This window comes from Salarias fasciatus, chromosome 18 (assembly GCF_902148845.1).
Source record: "Salarias fasciatus chromosome 18, fSalaFa1.1, whole genome shotgun sequence".
NCBI lineage: Eukaryota > Metazoa > Chordata > Actinopteri > Blenniiformes > Blenniidae > Salarias > Salarias fasciatus.
Window position 1 is genome coordinate 10,329,115 of NC_043762.1, and position 23,639 is coordinate 10,352,753.

The 23,639-nt window shown below is 43.2% G+C and overlaps 1 protein-coding gene across 1 annotated transcript in view; it reads left to right on the forward strand.

The window, feature by feature from the left end:
• LOC115405451 (contactin-associated protein-like 4) overlaps positions 1–23,639 on the forward strand; it is a 102,338-nt gene that overhangs the window by 26,421 nt on the left and 52,278 nt on the right. The window contains exons 2-5 of the mRNA XM_030115034.1: positions 2,260–2,370; positions 12,822–13,015; positions 17,383–17,530; positions 20,353–20,559. Coding sequence (XP_029970894.1) covers positions 2,260–2,370; positions 12,822–13,015; positions 17,383–17,530; positions 20,353–20,559 — 660 coding nt within the window. The remainder of the gene's footprint in view (positions 1–2,259; positions 2,371–12,821; positions 13,016–17,382; positions 17,531–20,352; positions 20,560–23,639) is intronic.

The window sequence follows — 23,639 nt, forward strand, 5'->3', positions numbered from 1 at the left end:
TTGCAGTAGGTGTGTCCAATGGTTGGAAAGAGGAAGAGGGTGCAAATCCAGACTATTTCCATAAAGAAAATAGGAAGCCTGATATTAAACCAAACTTTCATTGCATTTTGGTTCAACCATTAAATCCACAATGTGCTAGTTGTGCACGTGTGGATGGGAGGGAATACTGTTTCCCACATGACACTGTGAGCTGCATTAAATATATTTCCATCCTTCTTTCTGTGTCATATGATGTAGTGCAGTGGTTAGCACCGTCACCTCACATAAAGCAGGCTCCTGGCTGGAATGCAGCCCGCAGCCTTTCTGTGTGGCGTTTTCATGATCGTGCTCGCTGGCGGTGATAAAAACCGAGTACATAAAACCTTCCCTGCCCAAGAGAGACACGATCTTTGATTGCTAACATCACTGAAATGTATAATCTGAAGCAGAGACGTCGAGCTCATTTCAGTTCAGCGGCCACATTCAGCCAAATAGCTGCTGCTCCTGTGAATTCGCTCCAACCAACCATACGGTTCTCGCGAGGAGAGCTTGTGTAAACGCTGGAGTACTCCACTTCAGCGAGTGAAATAATCGCGCCGTTGCGGATACGGAGAGGCTGGAGCCGAACCACCGTTGTGGGGATGAAGTACGGTGATGTTGACAAAGCAATCGAAGCTAAAGCCTCGTTGTCAAAGTTGTGGGCCCAGATCGGACGGCGGCGTGAATCATAGTAATTGGCTCTTGTCTCAGTGGTGGAGAACAACATCCATTAACAGAGAGGCTTTAGCTGGAGAGAGCCTTCGTTTGGCTTGAGCTTACAGTTTGCAGCTTTGAGAGGAAAACTATGAATATTTATGGAGTTGACAATCGGGAATGTGTGTGTACAACTGTGTGAGGCAATTACACTGTCCAGACCGCAGACCCATCTCACAACAGTCGTTTTAATATTTTCTATTTATGTAGGGAAAAAAAATCCCCAGAGAATCAGATTTTTTTGAAGTTTTTCTGGGACAATTTAAACCAAAAAAAAAAAATCAAACTTATCTTAATTAATGTTAGTTATTGCAGAATGTTTAATGTATGATGGTTTTATTGCCGGCAAGCTGCCATAAAACCAAATGTGAAACATGGGGAGGTTTCCTCTGACAGCACTGATTCATTTCTATCAGTATTCAGCCTGTAATGAGTCATTCAGGACCTCATTCATCTCCGCAACATGACGTGATTACAACCTTCATTTATCCATTCGGGCAGAATTACACCATTCACTCACCCAACCGGACATTATCACAATTTTCATTCATTGACCATGTTGCTATTACAGCTGGAAAACTCCAGTTTCCACTTGGGGGACATTAAAACCGCTCTTTTTTGTATTCTGTATTGTCTGCCATGTGTGTTAGTGTGCAATTTTATTTTATTTTTTTAAATCAAAGCAAAGCGGAACTGTCACCTCAAGCCTTGACAATGAAATGAAGGCCAAATCCGAAGGAAATAAACGACAATTGTTGGCTGCTGCTTTGAAAATGAAAACAATTCTCTTGCCATAAATTGATTGAATTGGCCAGAAACCAAACACGTAGAAGTCTCCCTGATTCATTCCCATCAACATGCTGGTGTAAAGGATGGCCTCGCTGTGGTAATGTAATCCCTGTGAACGTGTGAGGAGTGAGTGATGAACTGGTGAGGGATGGAAATACCCCTGTTTCTACAGAAGAGTTTCTTTTAAAAAAAAAAAGTAATAAAGGCATTTCTGGACTGCTTTAAAAGAAGGTAAATATCAAGAGTCCACCCACTTCTCCAGGGACCACAACACCACTCAGTGTACAATATCTGAAATATTAGAAATCCAAACTTTATTTCAACAATACGGCTGGGATGGGGACAAATTTCAAGAACTGAGTGGAAGAACTGAGCAGAGATGAAATCTGACGAGGATATCTATCTTAAAGCTGAAGAATAGAAATGCGTTTTTTTTTATTCCAGAAAAAGATTCTTGATCAGGTTGGCAGTGGGGAAAAATCTACAGATAAGGAGTTGGGTTCAACCCTGCAGGTCTGGTTTGACAACTTTAATCTCATATCAGATCTTATACCAGTGATTTTATCATTTAGAAATTGTGCAAAATATCCACTTTTCTGCATCAATACTTCACATGGCTATTCCTTCATTTGTCCGAAATATATATTTCACAAGTAGCTCGTGTAGTTTGGTGACTGGCGAGTTCTTGACACCACTGTATCTAATGATGCTCGTTTCTGATTTGCTGCTGTTTCACAGAGGCGTGCGACGGCGCTCTGGTGTCCAGCCTGCCGCCGTCGTCCTTCAGGAGCTCCTCCGAGCTGTCCAGCAGCCACGCGCCGGGCTTCGCCAAACTCAACCGGAGAGACGGTGAGTCAGACTTTCTCAACAAGACGACGACGTCCTGGATCACGCTGTAAAGCCTGGATAGTGGAATAGTGCTGCGCGTGTGCGCGTATTGTGGCTTAATGCAGTGTTTATTGCACTTGTAATGTTGACCTCTCCTTCGGTGCAGTGACATGTCTAAGTCTAAATATACTAAGTCTAAAGACAACCGACAGGAAGCAGCTGAGCCGAATCTCTCCTCCGCTGTCGAGGACTCGCTCTGTGTCGCTGCTGCTCGGCGGAGCAGAGACTTTGTTCACACTCAAAGCACAAACCGCCTCAGACGGAGCGTCCATGAAGCCCTACGCGCAATTCCACATCAACAGAGGATCAGAATATTTCCAAACTGTCATCGTTCTCCACAGGTGCTGCTTGTGTTGGAGGCTCATCTTTAAAGGAGAGCTGTGATTTGTTTGATTGTCCGTCCGGTGTGTGAAAACCCAGCGGGGGAGTTCGGTGCGGCGTGTTGATGCGAGGCGTTGACATTGCGAAGATTGCGGTTTGTTGTGGAGCTTTCCATCGGGAGCGGACTTCATTGCTTTGTCCCGACATCAAAGCCCCGAAATCAGCAGGGAGCGTGAAACCGGTTTAATCTAGATCTGAATGAGCTTCACCACCTGGGAAACGACGACGGCCCCTTTGACCCAGTTGGAGACAGACAGACTTCCAGTCATCTGCGGTTGTCGGACTTTCAGTAAATCTCTGTTCACAGTAGAAGTTATCTTTAATTTGGACGGTTCATGTGGAAAAATTACAACTGTACATTTTATGACGCACATCAAATAAAGCAGCATATTTATTCCATCCATTTTTCTTCTTTACTGCTCTAAATTAGAGTCATAGATTCCAGCTGATTATACACAGTGGCAGGGTCCACATGGACGTGGGCACAATTACCAATTAACCTGAACAAAAACACAAAAATGATGTCTTTTCAGTTGAAAGGTTGTCATATAAACAGGGTCTCAGAGTCATAATGTTGAATATTGCTATTCAGCTGCATTTTGCATGCCTATTTAATTGTGATGCTTGGATTTTCGAGCGTATGTCGACGATACCGGACTTTCTGCTGCTGTGAGCGTTAAGAAACAGCTGAACTGAGACTGTATGAGCTGATTTTCATTGCTACTCTCAGCTGACACCGGCCGGTCTAAAGTCACCCGGCTGTAATGGAAGTGACATTTCTCGGTGTTTCATTAAGTGTTACAAGCAATAAGACGAACCGCCGATGTCAGAGGTGTGAAATTATATCAAAGGTTTATATGAACATGTGCTGGCTGACGGGAAGGATTTTTTTTCACATCACACTATTCTCAGTAGTCCTTAATGTATTTTTATTAGCTGCCAAAATCTGATAGGATGAAAGAAGTAAGCTGTAAGCCATGTGGTCATCTACATCTCTTCAAATCTTTGGCTATTTGTGGACTTTTTTCTTTTTTTTTTCTCAGTCGACACTTGGAATTAAAATGCTCGGACTTCTTTTGTTATGTTTGACTTAGATGAAACAAGAAAAGCGAGACACAAAAAGTCGAGGCATGAATTTCTACCTGAAGTTGCCTCAGCAGAGCAGCCAGAATTCTCCTCTGGCCTGTTTATGAGGTGTGTTCAGTGCGGCACTGTATAATCTGCAGCGCTTCAGCTGGCTGTGGGCATAAATACCACTTTAAGTACAATACAAACAGTCTCTGTTTATCACTCTGTGGTTCATAAGCAAGGTGTAAAGAAAGTTTTATGGACTTCCAGTCGGTGCTGTGCAAACTGAGCATTATTAGTTGATATCACTTTTTTAAAGGACTTAAAAATAAAAGCCTCTAATGACTTTTTTTCCCCTCAGGTAGGATAATCTTGTTCATGCTTTGACGCAGTGGGAGTCAACTAAGTGTTGATTCACTTATTATATTCACATGAAGTTCCATAAATTGGTGGGAGGAAGATGCTCAATGGATGTTAGTGGCCTTTAAATGAATTGGACCGTTACACTGAATTATAGCTACAGATTAATATTGTTTAAGTTTCTGTCAGAAGTTGATTCAGAATTGCCCGAATACACTCCAGTCGACAAGACTTTAGTGAAATAGTAGCATATCTGTGATTTACTGAGGACAACAACTAGTAAAACTAGCACAAAGAAAAAAATCCTAGAAACTTAAGCTGTTCTAAATTTGTCTCGAGGTTTTTACCAATCAAAAGAATTAGTTTTAAAGCAACTCATCACATTTCATCGAAATCTCATGGATGTGATTGTATCATATGTGTTGACAGAGTAGACCAGTGGTGACGTAGCTGAGGCCCAGGACCCCTTGAGTGGTGTGTGAGGGGGAGCAGAGTCATTGCCTGGTTATATTTGCATCCCAAATAAAACCTTGAGACGCTCTCTAAAAGCTCTTGGATTCCTTCCATTGCTTTGTGCCCCATTGTGCTCAGGAAGATTTGACTTTACTAGTTGAGAACATCCCGTCGTGGAAAAAAAAAAAAAAACTCCAAATGTTTAGTCCCTGAGCAGCGAACAGATTGATAATTTGTCCTATCTCTTCCTTCAACGGCGAACAAAATGTCTTAGCAAATAGCTTCACAACAGTGGAAAGCTCCGTGCGCTTTTCTTATCTAATTCCTGTATGTGGTTGGCGGATCAGGAAATTCCTGTAGCAGGATGGATCCCAGGGAGCGATTCGAGCTGTTTGCTGAGGAAATCGATGAATAAATGAATGTCTCCTTCTCATTTCCATCTCCTGCTGCTGCTGCTGCTAATGTTCTGCCTTCTGCAGTTGTTCTCCGAGGAGCAGCTTCACTCTCGATTTATTCAGCCGCTGAAGGAACAGAGATCAGCGCGGCGTTGAAATGTAACCCGTGTTGTGTCCCGTAACGGGGAGTCTGTCGCTTCACCGCCACGTTCAGACTCATTGTTATTGACGCACGCTGAACATGAGTGGAGTGAGACGTATGCACAATTTCATTCCTTTAACCAGGAGCGACCGGCGTCTCGCAGGACCGTTTTTCATTAAAGACATCAAGAAGACAAACTGTACTTGTGTCCTACAAAAAAAAAAAAAAAAAAAAAGAAATTGGTTCTGGTGATTGGGGGCCGAGACGGTCTCACCTCACTCTGGATGGGGGCTGGAGCTAAAAAAAGGACATAGCTGTTGGGATATTTCAATCTTGACCAAACTGGTTGTTAGCGCCTCTAAAGCATCTGTGATCAAACAGCCTGCAGCCAACAACACAAACCGCCAGGATTACTCGTCTCGTCTGACTACAGCTGCCGACTGAAATCGAGCCGTTAGAGTGACTCAAGAGGAGGAAATCAAAGCCGTCTTTACGCGGGTTTTTGCTTGCAGACCCTTTATGATCCCCGGCAGCTGTTGGGTTCGTCTCTGCGGTCGCGGCGGAGCACCTGACACTGTATTCAGACTCAGAGCTCACCGAGCTCCGTCTCAGTCTGCCGGCTCTAAGTGGGACACCAAAAGTGGATAAAATGCCTTGATAGTCTATTGATTAGGAATGAATGGGACCTGGAGGATGAATGACTCAACCATTTCATTTCCTCAGTCTCATTGCCTCTTTCCTTTTCTCTCCTGCCTGACGCTCCTTTCTCACCGTCCCATCGTGCCGTTTTTCTCCTCCTTTCCTTCATATCTCTTTCTCCCTGCCTCCTTCTCCGACTTCCCCTCATCCTTCAGCTAAATTGTCTCTGTCCATCATCTGCGTCGTCTGCATTACATTTAATTTCCATTCTTCCAAACTAATTTATCCCGCTGTGTCTTCCTGCCAAATGTTAATAACACTCTCATGTGTAGAAACGCTCTTTCTTCTGTAGGCGGCGCCGACGGTTATCAGTGACGCCGCTGCAATTTCACTGGAATGAGTCTGAAAGGAATTATTGTGCCGCAGAAATCATTTTTCCTCAAAAGACCGAGTTTGAAAGCAGAATTGAACTTTAATTGCAGGCTGGAAATTGGGAGAATGTAAGAACAGCCGTCTAATCAGGTATTGATCTCCATATTCAGTTTCTGCCGTGGCTTCCAATAGGTTACTTTTATCTCTGTAATAATGTTGAAACGTCTATGACCTTTTTTTTAATTTTTCCATCATGTCACCTCTGCTGAGTTCTTATTAAATGTGTTTTTGACTAACGCTGAAAGGTATTTTTTTCTTCATAAAATGTCAAACTGCTGCTTTTGATGCAATCTGATTGCGGTTCGAGTCATTTTACCGTAACATCTGTATTAGATGGAGCATGTGAGCCTTTAACTTCACTTTTAGATCAAACTCAGTCATGTCAATTACTGAATCTTTCCTTTCTTTGCCATTAATCACTCCATAGTATGTGTATTGATAGAAATGCACGTCCGATGCCACTTTTTTTTAAGGAGAGAGAGCTTCATAGAAGATGTAGCAGCAGTAAAATTAATCTAAATCGTTCTTCTACACTGGTTCCTCTTGTTCAGTGTCGTGGGGCAGGTTAACCGCTGGACACGCTGTCCGTCCATCACAGGGCAGAAAGACATGCAGACGATTTTAGAGCTGCACTTAACCTTACGTGTGTAATTTTAAAACCCAAGTATGCCCATGAAGAACATGCAGACTCCACACAGAAAGGTCAGCTCAGTTGGTATTAAAGGGGCTGTATCATGCTTTTTTTAGCTAGTCCAAACCCTAGAAATGGCATTAACATGGGAATAGTTTATTTTTGGCGCTAAGGAAAAGTCATTTTGTGTGAAATAAAAGATTTTCTGGGGCTAATTCTGAAACCCGGAAGAGAAAACGCTCCGTTTCACTGAAAATCCCGCCTCTCCCCCTGTGGACTTTGACTGACAGCGAACTTCAACCAATCAGCGCTTCAAAACAAATACGCTAGCTAGCTTTAGCTCTTTAGCTCTAGCTCCTCCACATGCAAAAACGTCTTTTCCTGTGAGAAACTCACCAAGCGCAGACCCTTCAGACCCTTCAGACCCTTCAGACTCTTGCTCTTGCTTGACTGTTGCTTTCAGACGATGGTCAAAGTTTATCCTCGAAATCGGAGTTACAAAAAGCAGCAACACTGATTGCCGAGGGCCTGCGGGAGGGGGGCTCAGGGGAGCCATCTTCACAGTGTGACGTGAACGTGGGAAAACAGAGCGTTTTCACGGGTGCGGGAGGGGCTGCCTCTCTGAGCAGCACAAACACTAAGAAAGCTTAAACACGCGGGCACAAAGGAAAAAAAATGCTTTGGGGGTGTTTTTGGTGAGTACATAACTATATAACAAGGTTAAAACATACAAAAAGTGAATTTTGCATGATACAGCCCCTTTAAGTATTTCATGCATCCTGGTGTGAACCAGCCAAGTGGTCCGAGTCCACTTAAAAAGCAAATGATGTTATCTGTGCAAATGGTTTTGGTTTAATTAAAGCTCTTAGGAAGCCTGAACACAGCTGAACGCTCAGACTTCTGAGCTGTGAGTGGAACAAACAGAAGGAGTGACAGACTTTAGGAGTCTAATGTCCTCGCTGGTTTGCCTCCTTTATGCTTCATGCTGTTGTCTGGTGTGAATTTGATTAGATCCTGCCACAGTAACACGACTAGCATTATGCTGCGTGCAGCTGAGCACAGAATCAGTCTGTCTTTTCTGATAAGTTCCAAAAATTATGGAAAAAAAAATGGACAACTCTTCTTTTTTTTTTTAATTTCTTTTTCTAATGGTCAATAAATCATTGACCGTTTGAGCCTAACTGTCTCCACACCATCCCCTGCTGTCGACCGAGTGAGATACTGTCAGGATCTTTATGCAGTGCCTCTCTTTTCAAGCGTCCTTGCAGCTCCTCCCTGCAGAGGACCTGCAGTATCCTCCAGCCTGCCGCTGCTGCATCCAGCCCATTAGCTTCCTGTTGGACGCTCCGTCCGACTGACAAGTTATCAGGCTGCTGAAATTACCCTCCGGACTTTGTATTTTCATGCAAATGACCGGCGCTCGTCCTGGGCCCGGCTCTTGTATTGGGATGTCTGTTACGTGTCTTTCCAGCTGCGCGGCTCTCCTCAGTTTACCTACCTGTCGCTCGCCCTCCTCACTCCTTATCCAGCTCCCCCATCATCTGTCTCTCGCTTTCATTTTTTGTTTAGTATTCAGCCTGTCTGTCTCTCTGTTAATTAGTTTCTGTGACTCTCAAAACAAGACTTTTTCTCTCTGGTTTCTCCTTCGGCAATTGTCAAGATGTTGTAGATATATTCAGGTGAATCAGACCTGTGGTGTGCTGCATGAATTTACTCAAGAAATCCTACAAAACTGACCATTCATGCATGTCAGTCTGGAATAAATCCACATATTTAAAAAAAAAAAAAAGCCATAGAAGAAGAATGACATTTATCGTTTAGATTTTTAAGAAATATCCAAAGAAAAACAGTACAGGAGCAACTTTCATCACTGTTTGCTTGAATTTTTTAAAAATCTAGCATAATAATGCAGACAGTAGCATCAAGCTCCTCATACAGCATGTACACACTGTGACATGAGTCCGATATTAATTTCATCCTCCGTTTGGCCGTCAGAGCGCCGGTGTCACACGCCCGACCTCCATTAACCTTCACTTTCTTCCCCTCGTACCTTGACTGACGCCGGCGGAGAAAGAAGCCGGCGCCATCTTTTTGATTTAAAGCGACAGGCGTGACCCGGAGCGTCCAGGCCGCCCAGCACCGCTTCGCCTCCATTATACTCGCCGTACTCACTGTGTCGCACTTCTCAGGTTTTTTGTTTGTTTCTGTTTTTAATCCGCTTCATGAGTAAAGGTCAGAGTGCCGGCTCTCCTCTGCTCTGCTGTCACTGGACGCGTCTATTAGTCGAGGCTTTATTAGCTCTGGCCTTTTGCTCCGGAACGATCGGCCTCATCGCCCTGGCTCCCGGTGTTAAGAGGAGCTGATGAAATAAAAAGTTACTGTTCAAGCTGCTGCCTTTTTTAAACCCTCGTGACACACAGTGATGGTTTCCAGAGCCTTATTATAGCCTCATATTACTGGGCTTACTTCTGCTCATCAATAGGGGCAGTTATCTCTAAGTGGTCATTTCGAAGACATTTGAAAGATGAGAGCCCACCAGGGTTGTTAAGAATTATACGAGAGGGCCATGAAAATCATCCAATTTATGTTTTTGGGGTTATGAGCTTTATTTGCTCTTAACTAAAATATTGGATGGAGTAGAGATAAAGGCTGAATGTCTCACAGGAAGCAGTAAGTCGGACTCTTGGGGGCCCGTTTTGGCCCATGGGCCTTATGTTTGACACCCCCATTCTTCAGAGTGGTGCGGCTTTGTAACAACTAACATGTACTTATTCAAAAATACAGTTTGAGTCTGTTAATTGTTGTGTTTCGGTATGATGCTAAACGCACTGTGTGCATCTGCCTGATTTACTGTTTGTGAAGCTGCAGCTTCAGTGTGTGTGTACTGGGAAGTGCACACACACTGTTTTGTGGTCTATGTGTTTGTTAATCATTGTTATTGTTCAGGATTTCAAACCACAGATGTGCCACTAGATTTAGTGGGGGGGAAAAAATCACCTGTTTTTGAAAGAAATGGTTAAAACATTCAAATAGATCATATTTTAAAGGGAAAATCCTCCATTTTCAATCAAACTTCAAGTGATCTTCTGATTATTTCTGTTTAATTTATTATGTAATCTTCAAAACTTAAAGGTTTTATGTACTTTTTTTTGGTTAATTTATCTCTTTTACAGCATCATTGTATGCTTAATGAAATGAATAGTTGTTGTTTTCATTCAGTATTAGTTTAATTTTAATTATCCTGCATTCCTTTTATTTGCTGAAGGACATTTGATTATTTCAGTGTTTTGATTCTCTATATCTGATGTTTTTATTTCCTGTTTTAGACCCCTGTTTTTTACTGACTCCACTGTTTAACAACACACCCAGGGTTGAGAGTTTCCTCTGTGTGTGCGTGTGTGTGTTACAGATGTGTGTGTCTGTACAGTATGGTTCTATATATGTGCATTCTGGGTTTTCAGACTTTTATGGGGCAGGGTTTTTATTCTGTGGGTTATTTTTGTAATTCTGTGTAATGTAACAGTCAGAGAGACAGCAGCTCTAATACCGTTTCATTTCATTTTAACAGCATCAGTAAATTAACTGACTATTTTACAGCAAAGTGTATCTGCATTCACACAACATGTTGCTTTATTTACCTATAAATACCGTGTTGTATGCTGTCATGCGCTCTCAGCGGAAAGACTCCGTGTCTTCTCCTGTTTTTCGTGACGTTGCCGTCGTTGATTGTGTGCCGCCGCCCTTCCCTGTCCTCAATACCTTGGTACATGACGCAGATCACTGCATGCCACGCTTGGCTCGGGTTGAGTGTGTCTGACAGCAGGTATTTATGGAAACCTAATCATCAAGGTTACAAAGTGGCCATCTGGCCCAGAATTATCGCAGTGTGGCGAGATATCGGTGGTTTAGATTTCTGTAAAAACTTGAAAACAGGCTGCGGTTTAGCGCTATGTGTCTTTACTGTGTATTTACTTGTTGTGTGTGTTCTTAGAAACAAGATCAAGTTAGCACGTCCCGTGTCCAGAGTGCGCAGCATTTCCCTTTCACGGTGTTGTCATTTGTCTCCGAGCTGCTGAAATGAAATATAAAAGGCAGATTTTGGTTTTTGTTCAGCGTCAATCTGCAAATGTGTGTGTGTTTGTTTGTTTGCTCAGCAGGACTCCGGTCAGCAGCTTCCTCCTTTAGCATCCGTCCATCTGGTGTTTGAGCTCTGTGCTGCCGTTTTGGCCTGGCACGTTTTCCACACATGTGCATGAGAGCACACACGCACATACACACACACATACACACGAATGCTCACAGATTGCCTCTCTTTACACATTTAAAGTGTCTTTGTTGTGCTGCAGCCGTTCCTCGCTGAACTGCTGAACTGCTCTCTATCAATCCAGGCAGACAGACTTCTGTCAACAAACCCCAAACGAACACACACACACACACACACACACTCGATTGTACAACATTACTTGTACATTGACCCTGAAGCTGAGCATAATTCTTACCTTGACCTCACTGTGACCTCTGCCCAAACACTGTCTGGACTCTGAAATGAGTTTAAGTGCTGTGGGGCGAAACGTTTGACTCCTCAACAAGAGCCACGAACTCCGAAGTTTTTTTTTTTTCAACCTAAAAGACTAAATCTAAGCTGCACAGTCCAATGAAAAAGTCAGTGAAGTTTAATCACATCAATCAGTTGCAATCTGTAACCTAAATCTGACCTGACCTCTGGTCTTCTGGACCAAAGTCTATTGTGCAAAAACAAACTTTTCAAAAAAATTAAGGTTTGCTTGCTTGTCAGACTTAGTTTGTAATCAAACGCTCAGGTTTAACATTAGTTCAAAAGAAAGAAAACCAGAAGCATGTTGAACAGCTTTTTTCTACAGCGGATGAATTGCAGCATGGTGCGGGCTTGTCAAACATAAGGCCCGTGGGCCAAAACCGGACCACAGGAGGCTGCAATCTGGTCCACCAGACCATCAAGCAAGTTGAAAAATATATAAAGACAACATTATTTAGAGTAAAGTAGCGAACAGAACACTGAGGCCCGGGCAGACATCCACAGCTGTGAAAGCTGGAAAACTGGCATCAGGCCGTCACTGCCCCGAGTTTAATACTCGAATCAGGATTCAAACAATCACATTGTAATATTCAGGCCACTGCAATGTGCAGAGGCATGTCTTCACATCGAGAGTAACATAAAACATTAATTCAAATTGTATTCTCAAAGGAGAAAAGCCCCCTCTAGTTTCTGCATTTAATAATGATTCCCTAACAAAGCTGATTCTTGTGCCACGGGATCGCATGAAAGCCTTAATTTGTCCTGGTTTGTCTTCGTTTGCGAAGCACTGGGGAGTCGCCTCATGCTTTTGTGTTGTGAGAATGAAATCAAAGTCCCCTTAAAATTAGGATGATTTCATAGATACTTGGAGCCGTTTAACAGTTCTCCACGGGAGGTCTGTTAAAGATGGATGCTTTCTAAAGACTGCGTCATTTTTTTTATGAAATAGACGAAATGCACCACAGACTTTCTCGTTCGGGGCTGACGGTGAAAATCTGATCTGGTTTCTCTGAGAGACAGAAGAAGGACCAGATGTGTGGAAATACGGAGCGACGCAGCGAGCTTGAGCCTTTTAAATTCCCCATGGAAGCTCTTAAAGTGTGATTTATATCTCATTATAACTTCAAAATGGATTTAGAGAGATGTTTGCTGTGGCTCAATCAATTTCCATCATTCTGGTCCTATTACAGAGAAGTGGGGGATTTTCATTCAGGACGAAAAGTCAAGTAATGCTATTCATTTTTATTTTGCTCTCTACAAGAGCTGATTCCATCTCGTCCAACCCAGATATAAATCTAATAAATCTCCTGTGTGTGCTGTTTGTTTCTGCGCGTGTGTGTGTGTGTGTGTGTGCAGGAGCTGGAGGTTGGTCTCCTCTCGTCTCAGACAGATATCAGTGGCTGGAGGTCGATCTGGGCGAGCGAACAAAGATCACGGCCGTGGCCACGCAGGGCCGCTACGGCAGCTCCGATTGGCTGTCGTCCTACCTGCTGATGTTCAGCGACTCGGGACACAACTGGAGGCAGTACAGACAGGAGGACAGCATCGGGGTGAGTTTATGAACGCTGAAGAATCCATCAGAGCGCCGGAGCAAACACGGCGTCGGCCGCTGCTCTCTGGCCTCACGTCAGCTCCGTCTCCCCTCGGGGCTCAGTGATCACACTCGGTTTTGTGTACGTCGTTTAAAGTGATGTAGTGCCGTGTCGTGCAGCGCAGCTCCATCCATCCCGTCCAGATAAACTCCGTCATCATGAGTTTATCTTTTCATTGATAATGTATGAGCGGCGCTGACTCTGCAGACCTGCTGACAAAACACTTTAGATCCACATCACGAACAGCCAACTCCATTTATTCATATTTATTTATTTATTTATTTATTTATTGCCCGTTACGCTGTCGTTTCTCCCTCTATCTTCTTCTCGTTGCTGGAGAAGAAGACGAGCAAGACTGAAAACACAACGTTTAACGGATTATGCAAATTAACAGCCTCATTAATCTAATCTTGGTTTGTTTATACTTTCAGCATAATCCTGCCTGTTTGAGCCTCGTAGCTGCATTAGATGAAACATCTAAAGCAGGGGTGTCAAACATAAGGCCCGTGGCCCCTCAACTGAAAAGTTTTTTGGCAGCCTGGCTCTGAAGTTGAGATCTGCATGTGTAGCTACAACGATAAAATAAATAAATCATTACGCAGTGATTCAAAGTACATAAAAAAAGACGTAAAGATTGAAAAATGTACTTTTATTTTCCATTGCACATCAATCAAATATCATTCATAGTAGAAATGTGCTGAGCTCAAAAAGGCATAATCAACAATATTACAGAAATAAAGAAGAGCTAAAGCGCAGTGTGTGCCTCCAGGATCCGTGTGTGTTTATTAGCCATCCTCTCCCTCCGCAGTGTCAGTCTGGTCTTCATCCACCAACCTCAGCACTTCTTTTATGAGCTCCATTTTGTTTCATATTTGATAACAGAATGATTGCTGAGCTGGGAAGTGACCATATCTTTATGGACTGAGACTCGACGTGCATCAGTTGCAAATGGGTTTTGTAACCTCGATTGACGGCAGTGCGACACTGGACTCACGCAGTGGTGTTGTGGTCCCTGGACAAGTGGATAAAAGCTCGACTTTTGAGCAACAAAAATGCCTTAAAAAAAAAGAAAAAAAGTAGCACCTCAATGGGATTCCAGGTGATAATTGTCACTAATGTTTTGCTTTTTGTCACTGATCGAGGCGCTTTAGCAGTTTCAATGCAATGGTTACTGAGGCTACCTCGGCGTTAGCATTTGACGCCAGCACTGTTTCAGTGACTGCATGGTCCAACACAGTCATAACACGAAACGTCTCAGGGAGTCTGTATTCTCCCGGCTGAAGACGGAAAGAGCCGTATGGGCGGTGGAGGAAGTGAAGCATCACCTCCTGCCTCCTTGTAGACACGGTGTACACAGGTGTCAGGCTGAGCTCGCATTTGTCCCGCTGCAGATGTGCTACACGCTTCACTATACAGGCTCTGGAATACAAAGCAGTTCAGGAGGAGAGGCGAATGCAGCAATGTCAGCGTGATGGATTTCGCGCCTCCGTCTTTCCCAGAACATCCAACAAGCCACACTAAGTCATACACTCGCAACAAACTTGGAAATTTTTCCTCTTTGAGCTTTTGGACATTTATCCTGGGAGAAGCCACGTTAGCTACGGCGCGGCGGAAAGAGGCGCCTTTGATTAGGAGTTGAGCCGAGGCAATTTCCTGGTGTGGAGGGAATCCAGCTAATCTGAGCACTGAGGATGTTCTGTGAGCGAGCGGAGAACAGCTCCTCGCAGCTTAAAAACATGTTGATCTGACACTCTACATAAACTCTGCACAATCCCAGTCACATTTCAAAGTGTTGGGAAACTTGTGTGAATTAGTCAGCCGGGCTTAGAGAGGCTGTCAGAGGCGAGAGCTGATGACAGAGCTGCTGGATCAACCACAGCATAATTCTTTTTTTTTCTTTTTTTTTCTTTTTTTTCTTACTGGGATTCTGCTCTCAGCACAGTAGGCTGAAGACCAGGAGAGGAAATACATCTTTTCCTCTCTCCCTTTGAGGATGCCTTCCTTTTTCCCCTCAACTCCTCTGAAGTGTGTGGATCCTTGAAAAATCCTCCCATCCTCCTCTTTTCATCTTTTTAATTTTCACCATCTTTCTTTTATGACCTAAAAAGTCTCAAACACACTTAAAAAAAAAGAAATTCACTGCTTCATATTAGTGTTGCAGAAATTCCTCACCACACATTCACGTTCTCCCTCTTTTAACATGTCTTTCTTTCATTTGGTCTCATGAATATTCACTTCAAGCGTCGAGGCATACAGACACACACACACACACACACTGTCCTTGGCTGAGGAAATATCAGCGTTTTGTCATGAAAAGTAGCACTCGAGAGCGTTAAGTCTGGGTAATCTGCCAGAACAGGTCTCTGTCAAGACTTTGCTACAATGCCTCTTGGAAAGGAGGTCAGGGTCGCCCGGTTGGATGTGCAGGTTGTGTAACACCATAAAAAAAAAAAAAAAAAACTTACAGGTGCATCGTCAGATCAATGTTATTTATTCGAAATCCAGCTTTTTTTCTTTCTTTTTTTTTTTTTTTTTTATTAATTCCGTGCTGAGTTTACAGAGACAGAGCTGCATGCTGGTTTAGTGGTTAACGCTACACCACTGAGGGTTTGTGAAGCATGAATACTTTTCTGAAGCAAAGACGCTGTAGTTTTTCTGCTATTTTGCCAAAGAGAATTCCAATGAAAGACCCACCTGGCATGATCCCAGGGAGCTTTGTGGATCCTTTGCAGCTCTAGCTTATAGCTCCAAACCCCTCAGTAGATATTTGAGGGAGTCCTTGTGTGATCAGTTTGGTTCCTTTCGAGAAATGGAGGCAACAGAAGAATGACGCTTGAGTCTCCACACCCTGATTGTTTCTCATACGATGCACTGTATCAGTCCAGTTCTTTATGTTCATGTTGTTGAGTTTGTCTATGAATAAGATGGCATGCAAAGGGAGAATTTCCCCAAAGGGATCAATTAAGAATTGAAATATTTTGGCTCTAACCTTCTCTTTGCCCGTTAAACTACTCATGACAGCCTGGAAATGTCAAATAGTGACTGTCGATACACTGGTACTGATTATCTCTTGCAATGTATTAGGCATCATGTGAAGACTTCATCTCCAGTTAACAGAGCATGGAAAAAAAAGGGTTCAGTGTGCAGATTTGTGCAAGCTTGATTGAGGCAGAACATCTCTAAACCCACTGTAGCTGCTGTAGCTCCAACCGCTACAGAAGTGGAAGGAACTGGACATGTGGTCATAATGTTATGGCTGACCTCAGTGGTCACCAATCTCAATCATCAGTGCTTCAGAAGACTGTGGCTTTTTGTGAAAAAACTTCTAAAAGAACATTTTAAAGAAGCATCACATGAAGCTTCACCAGTCTGAGAATTAAAAACCACTAAAATATCAGTTCCCTCGGATGTTTTTCTACTTTCTCTTCCAGGTTTCTCTCGGTCAAGGTCATGTTTCATCATATGTTGGAATCCAGTGGCTCTCTCGGGTGATTAGAGAGGAATTAATAAGTTAATTAAATGTCTAAGCTTTCATTCAGTTGTGGGGAGAGCCAGTTAACCTGCATGTCAACTTCAAGGGAGGCCTGTAATTAGGATGGATTGCCAGATGGAAGAGATAGAGAGGAGCGAGCGAGTGAAAGAGAGAGATGCAACTCGATCCACCGGGCATTCAGCCCGGAGTCAAAGACAAGCAGGCAGTTACCTGCTCACGCTCCAGGATTTGTGGAAAGATCTCACTATAAAGCAAATTCAATCATTTCCTCAAAAGAAGCTTTGAAAGATTAAAAAAAAAAATATTGCATTCCTTACGGTTTCACATAATCTCATCTGCTCTGCGTCGGCACATCAAAAACAGCTTTTATTTTTTGGTCTGCTTTCTGTAGCCGATGGTGTGGTGGTTTGTCCACATTATCACAATAAACATGTTGCAGGGGTTAATTTCTTTATGCACAGTAAAGCTGCTTTCACAGTTTGACTGGACTGAAAAATGAGTTCTGAGCTTCTATGAACTGATCAACAAAGTGGATTTTATTGAGATAAATTGAGAAGTGAAAATGCGTCATTTTTGCATTTTTGGAGAGCAAAATGCGAGAAACATTAACGGTGGTGAGAACAGACATTCGTGTCTTCAAAAAGTTGTGTTTTCAGTGACTCTGAGCACTGCTATCGTGTAAACGCACACATTTTGCTTTTTCATGTGGAAAATGTTGTAAAGCAAACAACTTGAGGTTAAATCATCATGTTGAGTTCTATAAAAAACTAACTTTGCTCCTGATAGATCAAACTGCTTCCCCGCTGTAACGCGTCTGTGTGTGTGTTGTCAGTTCTTCCCAGGTAACAGCAACGCCGACAGCGTGGTTCAGTACAAGCTGCAGCAGCCGGCCGTCGCTCGCTTCCTCCGCCTCCTCCCTCTGGACTGGAACCCCAGCGGACGCATCGGCCTGCGGCTGGAGACCTACGGATGTCCTTACAGTAAGTCGTCGTCCGGCCGGAAAGGCCTGCCGAATTCATCCCTAATCTGTTCCTGGAACAGTTTCCACATTTTCGCCATTGATTTCCTCGTTGGTGTTATTATTGCTCTGTTTTGTGTTTCAACACAGAGCTTATTGAGTTCGCTCTTCCCTCTGTTCCATTTAGCATTCCCACTTTGTACATATTGGCAGCTTCAGCCTCTCATCATCACAATGAGCTGAACAAATATGACACCAGGAATATGTTGTCAGATTACAAAGTGGCTTTTTTCCAGCACTGGCTTCATTGTGACTGAAAAAAAAAAAGAAAAACAGACAATAAAAATTCTGTGTGAGCCAGGAATAGAGTCTGCTGTGTTAAAAAAAAAAACAACAGATATCAAACCTGTCACTGCTCTTTCCTCCTCTGCAGTAAAGACACGCCGTGGCTTTATTTTCACTGCACTGCTCTTATTTCCTCTCAGTCCTGAATCCTAATGATTCCTTTCAAGTTAAATCAGCAGGACTACAAACGCGTTACACTTCAGTTTTTTCCTTTCTTCGTCCAAACTGCTACTCAACCAGGCAGCCAAAAAACATGTAAAGGGTTTCTTCTGAAAGACTCCGTATTTCTCATGTTTTGTCTTTATTTCCTGACTTTGGCCTGATTTCTAAGCTTGGCATGCTCATGAATATTAAAAACTACCCCTCATATCTTAATAAACTAACTCAAACAGACTCATCAAACTGTAAATATTCATGTGGAAGCATGATTTCCATGTGAAGTTTGTCTTGTTTTTTTATAACTTTAGACACTCTGGAAATCAAAGAAATGTCTTTGGAAGGCTGGTTGTGGCTACAGATGAAATCATCCGTCTTGAACGCGTCTCAGCTGAGTTCGAGCCTACAGGGGTCTTCATGAGCTCCGTTTTACTCTTGCAGTCGTCATCAATCAGCTCATTTAAATAACCGTTGACCTGAACATCAGTGTTTTAATCTCCGTCACATACAGTCCTGTTCACCATTATCTTCCACACAAAGGAGACATCACCTCTAATTTCACTACATGAGATCGGTGTCTGAAACTATTCTCTTCTTTTTTCTAAAAATTGTTTCAGAACCTTCTGTCACGTCTCTCACTTCGGTCCATCTCGTGATGCCTGACCGGGCTGATTAATGTAAAACACTTATTCACATTTAAAACTGATCTACTCAAGCGTCATAAAAAACACACAAACAGCATTGCGCACACACTTATGGATGCTGAGCTACTAACAGAACACGCCGAGGATTTATTACTTTAACACACTTCATCATTTTATGGTTTGCCTTAAGATTACGGAGTGTAGGGCTCGTGCTCTCTAGATCATATAAAATACTGGGAGGAGTTTTTATGCTCATGGTTTAATGCAGAAAATGTAACATGATTGAAACACATGCAGGTAAAATGTTCTCATGTAAACAACTCTAATGCATGCAAAACCGCCGTTTGCATCAGTGCACATTTCAGCAGGATTTAATGAGAAAGTAAATTTAACATTATCTCCAAATAGCAAGGAGCATAGAGTAGAGTACTTACCCACTCACCCCCCCCACCCATCCATATTCTATATCACTTCATCCAAGTTACTGTGGGTGGAGGCTGGATAAGCTGCATGAGAGACAGATAATCACTCACACTGACTTTCAGTCTAATTGAAAGGCATCAATTAGTCTCAAACACACACTTTTAGACTGAGAGGAAACTGGAGATCCAAGAGAAAAAAAAAAAAAAAAGCTTATGAACCAGGAACTTCCTCTCTGTGAGGAAACGGTGCCAAACCACTAACAGCGTCAAGGAGCGATGCAATTGCAAATCTTGTAAATCTATATGTTGCTCCTGCAAGAAGGTGAATAAAACATCCCGTTAATGGATCTTCTAAATGATCGCACTCATTAGGCCAAAACCATTTGTGTGTTTAGGTTGAGGGGAAAAAATAATATGTTTGAGGGGTAATTATAGAGAGTATAATTACAAAAATATATCACACTGCAATGAGACTGTAGCATTGGACCTAATTAGAGTGCTTGATTGTGTATTAAGTAGTAAACTAGCTCTGAAGTAATGTTTCCGGCTTCACACTCGGTGGATGACTAAGTGCTTTGCAGCTGCAGCGTTCTACACTGTAATCAGCAGGAAATACTCTGAACAATGCAATAATAGGCGCGTGACTGCAGGCGACGTTGATGTTTGATCGTGTGTGAGTGTCGGAGAGTGCCAAGTTCATTAAAGAACATTCTGCCGGGGAGAGCCGAGGAGAAATTTGATGCTGAGCTCAGCTCCTGCAGCTCCTTTTAAACAATTCAGGTTTTGCGGTGCATTTTTCCGCCACCCACTCCGCTTCGGTTTATCCGCCTCACCTCGTCTCACCTCGGCTCGGATCCCCCCGGCGAGCGGCGGACGCCAGCAGAGAGACTTCTCTCCGGAAAGCGATGAGCGGAATACTCATGCAGTCCAGCTGAGAGACGTTTACGTCACTGCAGTCAGAGAAACCCGCAGCATTTCTGCACACATGAGGAGAGTTAGCTGGTTAATATTGAGTAGTAGAGGCACCAACGTGTTGCCTGGCATGATAACAACATTGTTTTCAATGTTTCTTTTTATCATTTCCATGTAAACAGCCAGTATTTTCTGAAAGGAAAACTCAAAACTAGACTTAAACTTGGAAAGCAGATACATGATGATCTATTAAGTTCTGTCTTGCAAAGAGAGGTGTTCAGTGTAATCTCTTGGTTTTGTTTCAGTCGCTCATGTTGTATCATGGCGTCCGTGCTCCTCTGTGTCTGTTGTGTTTTGATTTCCAGCCTCTGATGTGGTGAGCCTGCGCCGCGGCGGCGGCGGCCTGGTGTACAGGCTGAGTCCGGGAACCAGGCGAACATCCAAAGAGGTCGTCTCTCTGAAGTTTAAAACCCAGAGGAATTCTGGGACGCTGCTGCAGGCGGAGGGGCATGAGGGATCGAGCCTTCATCTGGAGCTGCAGAGAGGAAAACTGCTGCTGCTGCTCAGAGAAGGTAAGACACATCGCAAACCGACTCGTATCCGCACAGGGAATCCAGTGGTGACACGGAATCTGGTTATTTCTAAAATAAATGGTAAAGAACTATTTTAGGTTCCGGTTCCAATTGAAAATGCATCTTTTTTTGCATTTCCGTTTCAGAAAAGTTGTGCGTTTAGACAGAAACTTTTTTTAAACGATGCTGAAAAAGACGCAGTTAGCGTGCCAGGCCATGAGGTGGCACTGTTGACTGTTTTTGTTATAAAACCACACACAGGCATGCAGAGAACAACATGACATCAACAACACAACAACAACAACCTAACCAACATTGAGAATGGCGACTGCACGGACAGTCGTACAGACGGACGACTAAGTTGTTTTTGTCCATCTCCTCGTGCATGTGCAGAAGAGCTAGCTACTGTGGTGTGCATGTGCTGTGGTTGCACATGCGCTTTCTGTTCACACTAGAAAATGTTGTTTGAATGTGGCCCGAGTGTAATTAAACGTAGGTTCATGTTTTGGTCACTATTTCATATTGTGCTGTACCACACTGCTTATATTTCCAGAGTCCAGAAAAAAAAAAACAGAGCAGCTTATTTTTATTGTGACCCAACAAGTCCATGATGGTGGAGCGCCAAAATCATAAACTCTAGTGGGAGTAAAAACTGGAGAATATTTAACTTGTCATGCAGCCAAAACTAATGCTGGCGAATGACTGGTTAAAACATCTTGGCTCGCCGCAGCCGGTCTGTCTCGTTTCAGCCGTGATGGATTGTGCTCGTTCAGCGGAGCATGTGTTAGGGACACACTCTGCAAGACTTGATGCATGGCTTACAGTGTGTGTGTGTGTGTGTGTGTGTGTGTGTGTGTGTGCGCGCTCGTGTTTGTGTGTGTGTCATCAATACTGCCATCTGTCTGCTGAAATATTTTCTCCATCAATCTCTCCATTCATCTTTTTTATTCGCTTCATTTTCGGTCTGTTCGCTATGTTGATTTTTTTTTTTTTTTTTTTTTTTTTTTGGACGGCCACTGGAGGCTCCGGCCTGTTAGGGGAAGCTGAAAAGCTACAACGTGATAAAGCGGCTCCTTCAATTAAACAGAATCAATCATGAATTTTGTCGAGATCTCGGCCGATCAGCTGAGAGCGCCGTCCGCCGTCACAGCAGCTTGGCTCGGATCTCCGGGACTTAAAGCATCGATTGACTGTCAAACCCCCGAAAGCATATAAGTACTTCACTGCTGTTCACACAAACAGCTCACTTCGTGGCAGAGGCGGCAATTATTCAAGTGTTGCTATTCAGTAAACTGACTTTTTCGCTTTGGTTTGAAAGAAAATAAGTTTTTAAACTGTTCCGATTCAGTCACAGTGAAAGTTGTTCATATATGGAGCTGCAGAAGGTGAAACAGTTGAATCTGTTCTTTTTACAGAACAGCTGAATGAACTGGGCCTGAAGACATGTTGACAGTTGACCTGATTCAGTCTTTCGAGGCGACACTCGGTTTGTGTTTACTGGAAATGGTGACTCAGTGGAGAAATCCCCTGTTTTTACAGATATGAGGACATATTCTTAGGTAACAAAACCAGAATGATGGTTTGAAGAGAGCTACTGTTTGTTCTTTTAAGCAAGCACAGACAGCGAATGATTCTTTAGAAGAGGAAAGAAACAGTGACCCAGACGGCTCGGGAAGTTCTGTATCGCCGTAACAAGCGGTTCACCTTGAAGACAGACTGTCATTTTCAAAAAAACACTTCAATCAACGGCAAAGCAATCACATCTGATGTGTAAAAAAGGCAGTTCTGCCTTTAGACTATGTCGTTTTAAAAAAGTGTTGAAATGATGGAAGAGAGACACAAAGGAGAAGGAACAGGCGCCGTGCTTTAATTTATTTCTCTCTCTCTTCCCTCACTTGACTTCTTTCTTCTGCTTTTCCTCCGTTTCGGTTGTAATTACTGTTGTTTGTCTTGATTTGTCTCACAGTCCTTTATTTCCCCCCCGTCAGAGAAGACGTGCTGGTTTCATAATCCTCTCTGGTCCCTCAGACGCACACAGAGACCGCTTTGATATTTCCCACAACCATCTTCTTCTGTTTTCCTCTGTCTTCATTGCTATGTATCTCAGTCTTGTGAATATGCCAGAGCGATTATGTGTTTTTATGTTGTTCTTTTTTTTCACAGATGGCCATGAGCTTTTCTTATTTTTTATTATTCTTCCCTGACCCCTGTGCAGATGCCCGTCTCTTTATGAGGCAACACTGAGTAACAGCCACACCAACACGAGTTACAGGCCTCATAGAAGATTAATTACTCTTCAACAGATATGAATCTGTTGCTCTGATCAGCACCACTGTAACGCCAACTGTCTTATTCGCCACAGACCGTCACTCTCGTTCTGTAAAAATATTTTCTGCATAGTTTTTTTTTTTTTTATCATGTTCTCCTTTCTAGCTCAGCCGTTTCACCGTCACCGCTTGTGTGTTAAGATATCTTTCATGTGTTCGGACTATTTTAGGATTCAGGGTGATAAAGGCTGATGTTGGCAGGAGCTGTGCATTGATGCCGTTTCGTTGACAATTTAAAAAATAGAGATTAGAAAGCATTTCATCTCTCGATTGCTCCGTTGGAGAGTCTCTCAATTTATCATCTGCCTCCATCTCATCCCCGGCCTCCGCTCCTCTCCCGGTGCACCGATCATCTCCATGTCCTCCTTCACTGTTTCCATGATTGTTCTCCACCTGCCCGGCAGCTCCATCTTTAGCACGCTTTGTCCAATATGTCCGCTATCTCTCTGCAGCACACGTCTAAACCCTCTCCGGCTTTATCTCCGAACCGCTCCGGCTTTATCGCTCCGATCTGCTCGTTTTTAATCTGTTCCCAATGGAAATTTTAGCATTTTAATCTCTCTGCCACCTCCAGGTGAAACACTCTCTCTATCTTGAGAAATTTACAAAAAGTTAACTGTGCAACGTGAAGAAAGAAAAAGAAAAAAAATCACAGTATTTTTAGTGATGTGGCGCCAGGTTTGGAGCATCTCGTGGCCAGTTTTGGCCCACGGGCCTTATGTTTGACACCTCTGCTGTATACACAACTCCTAA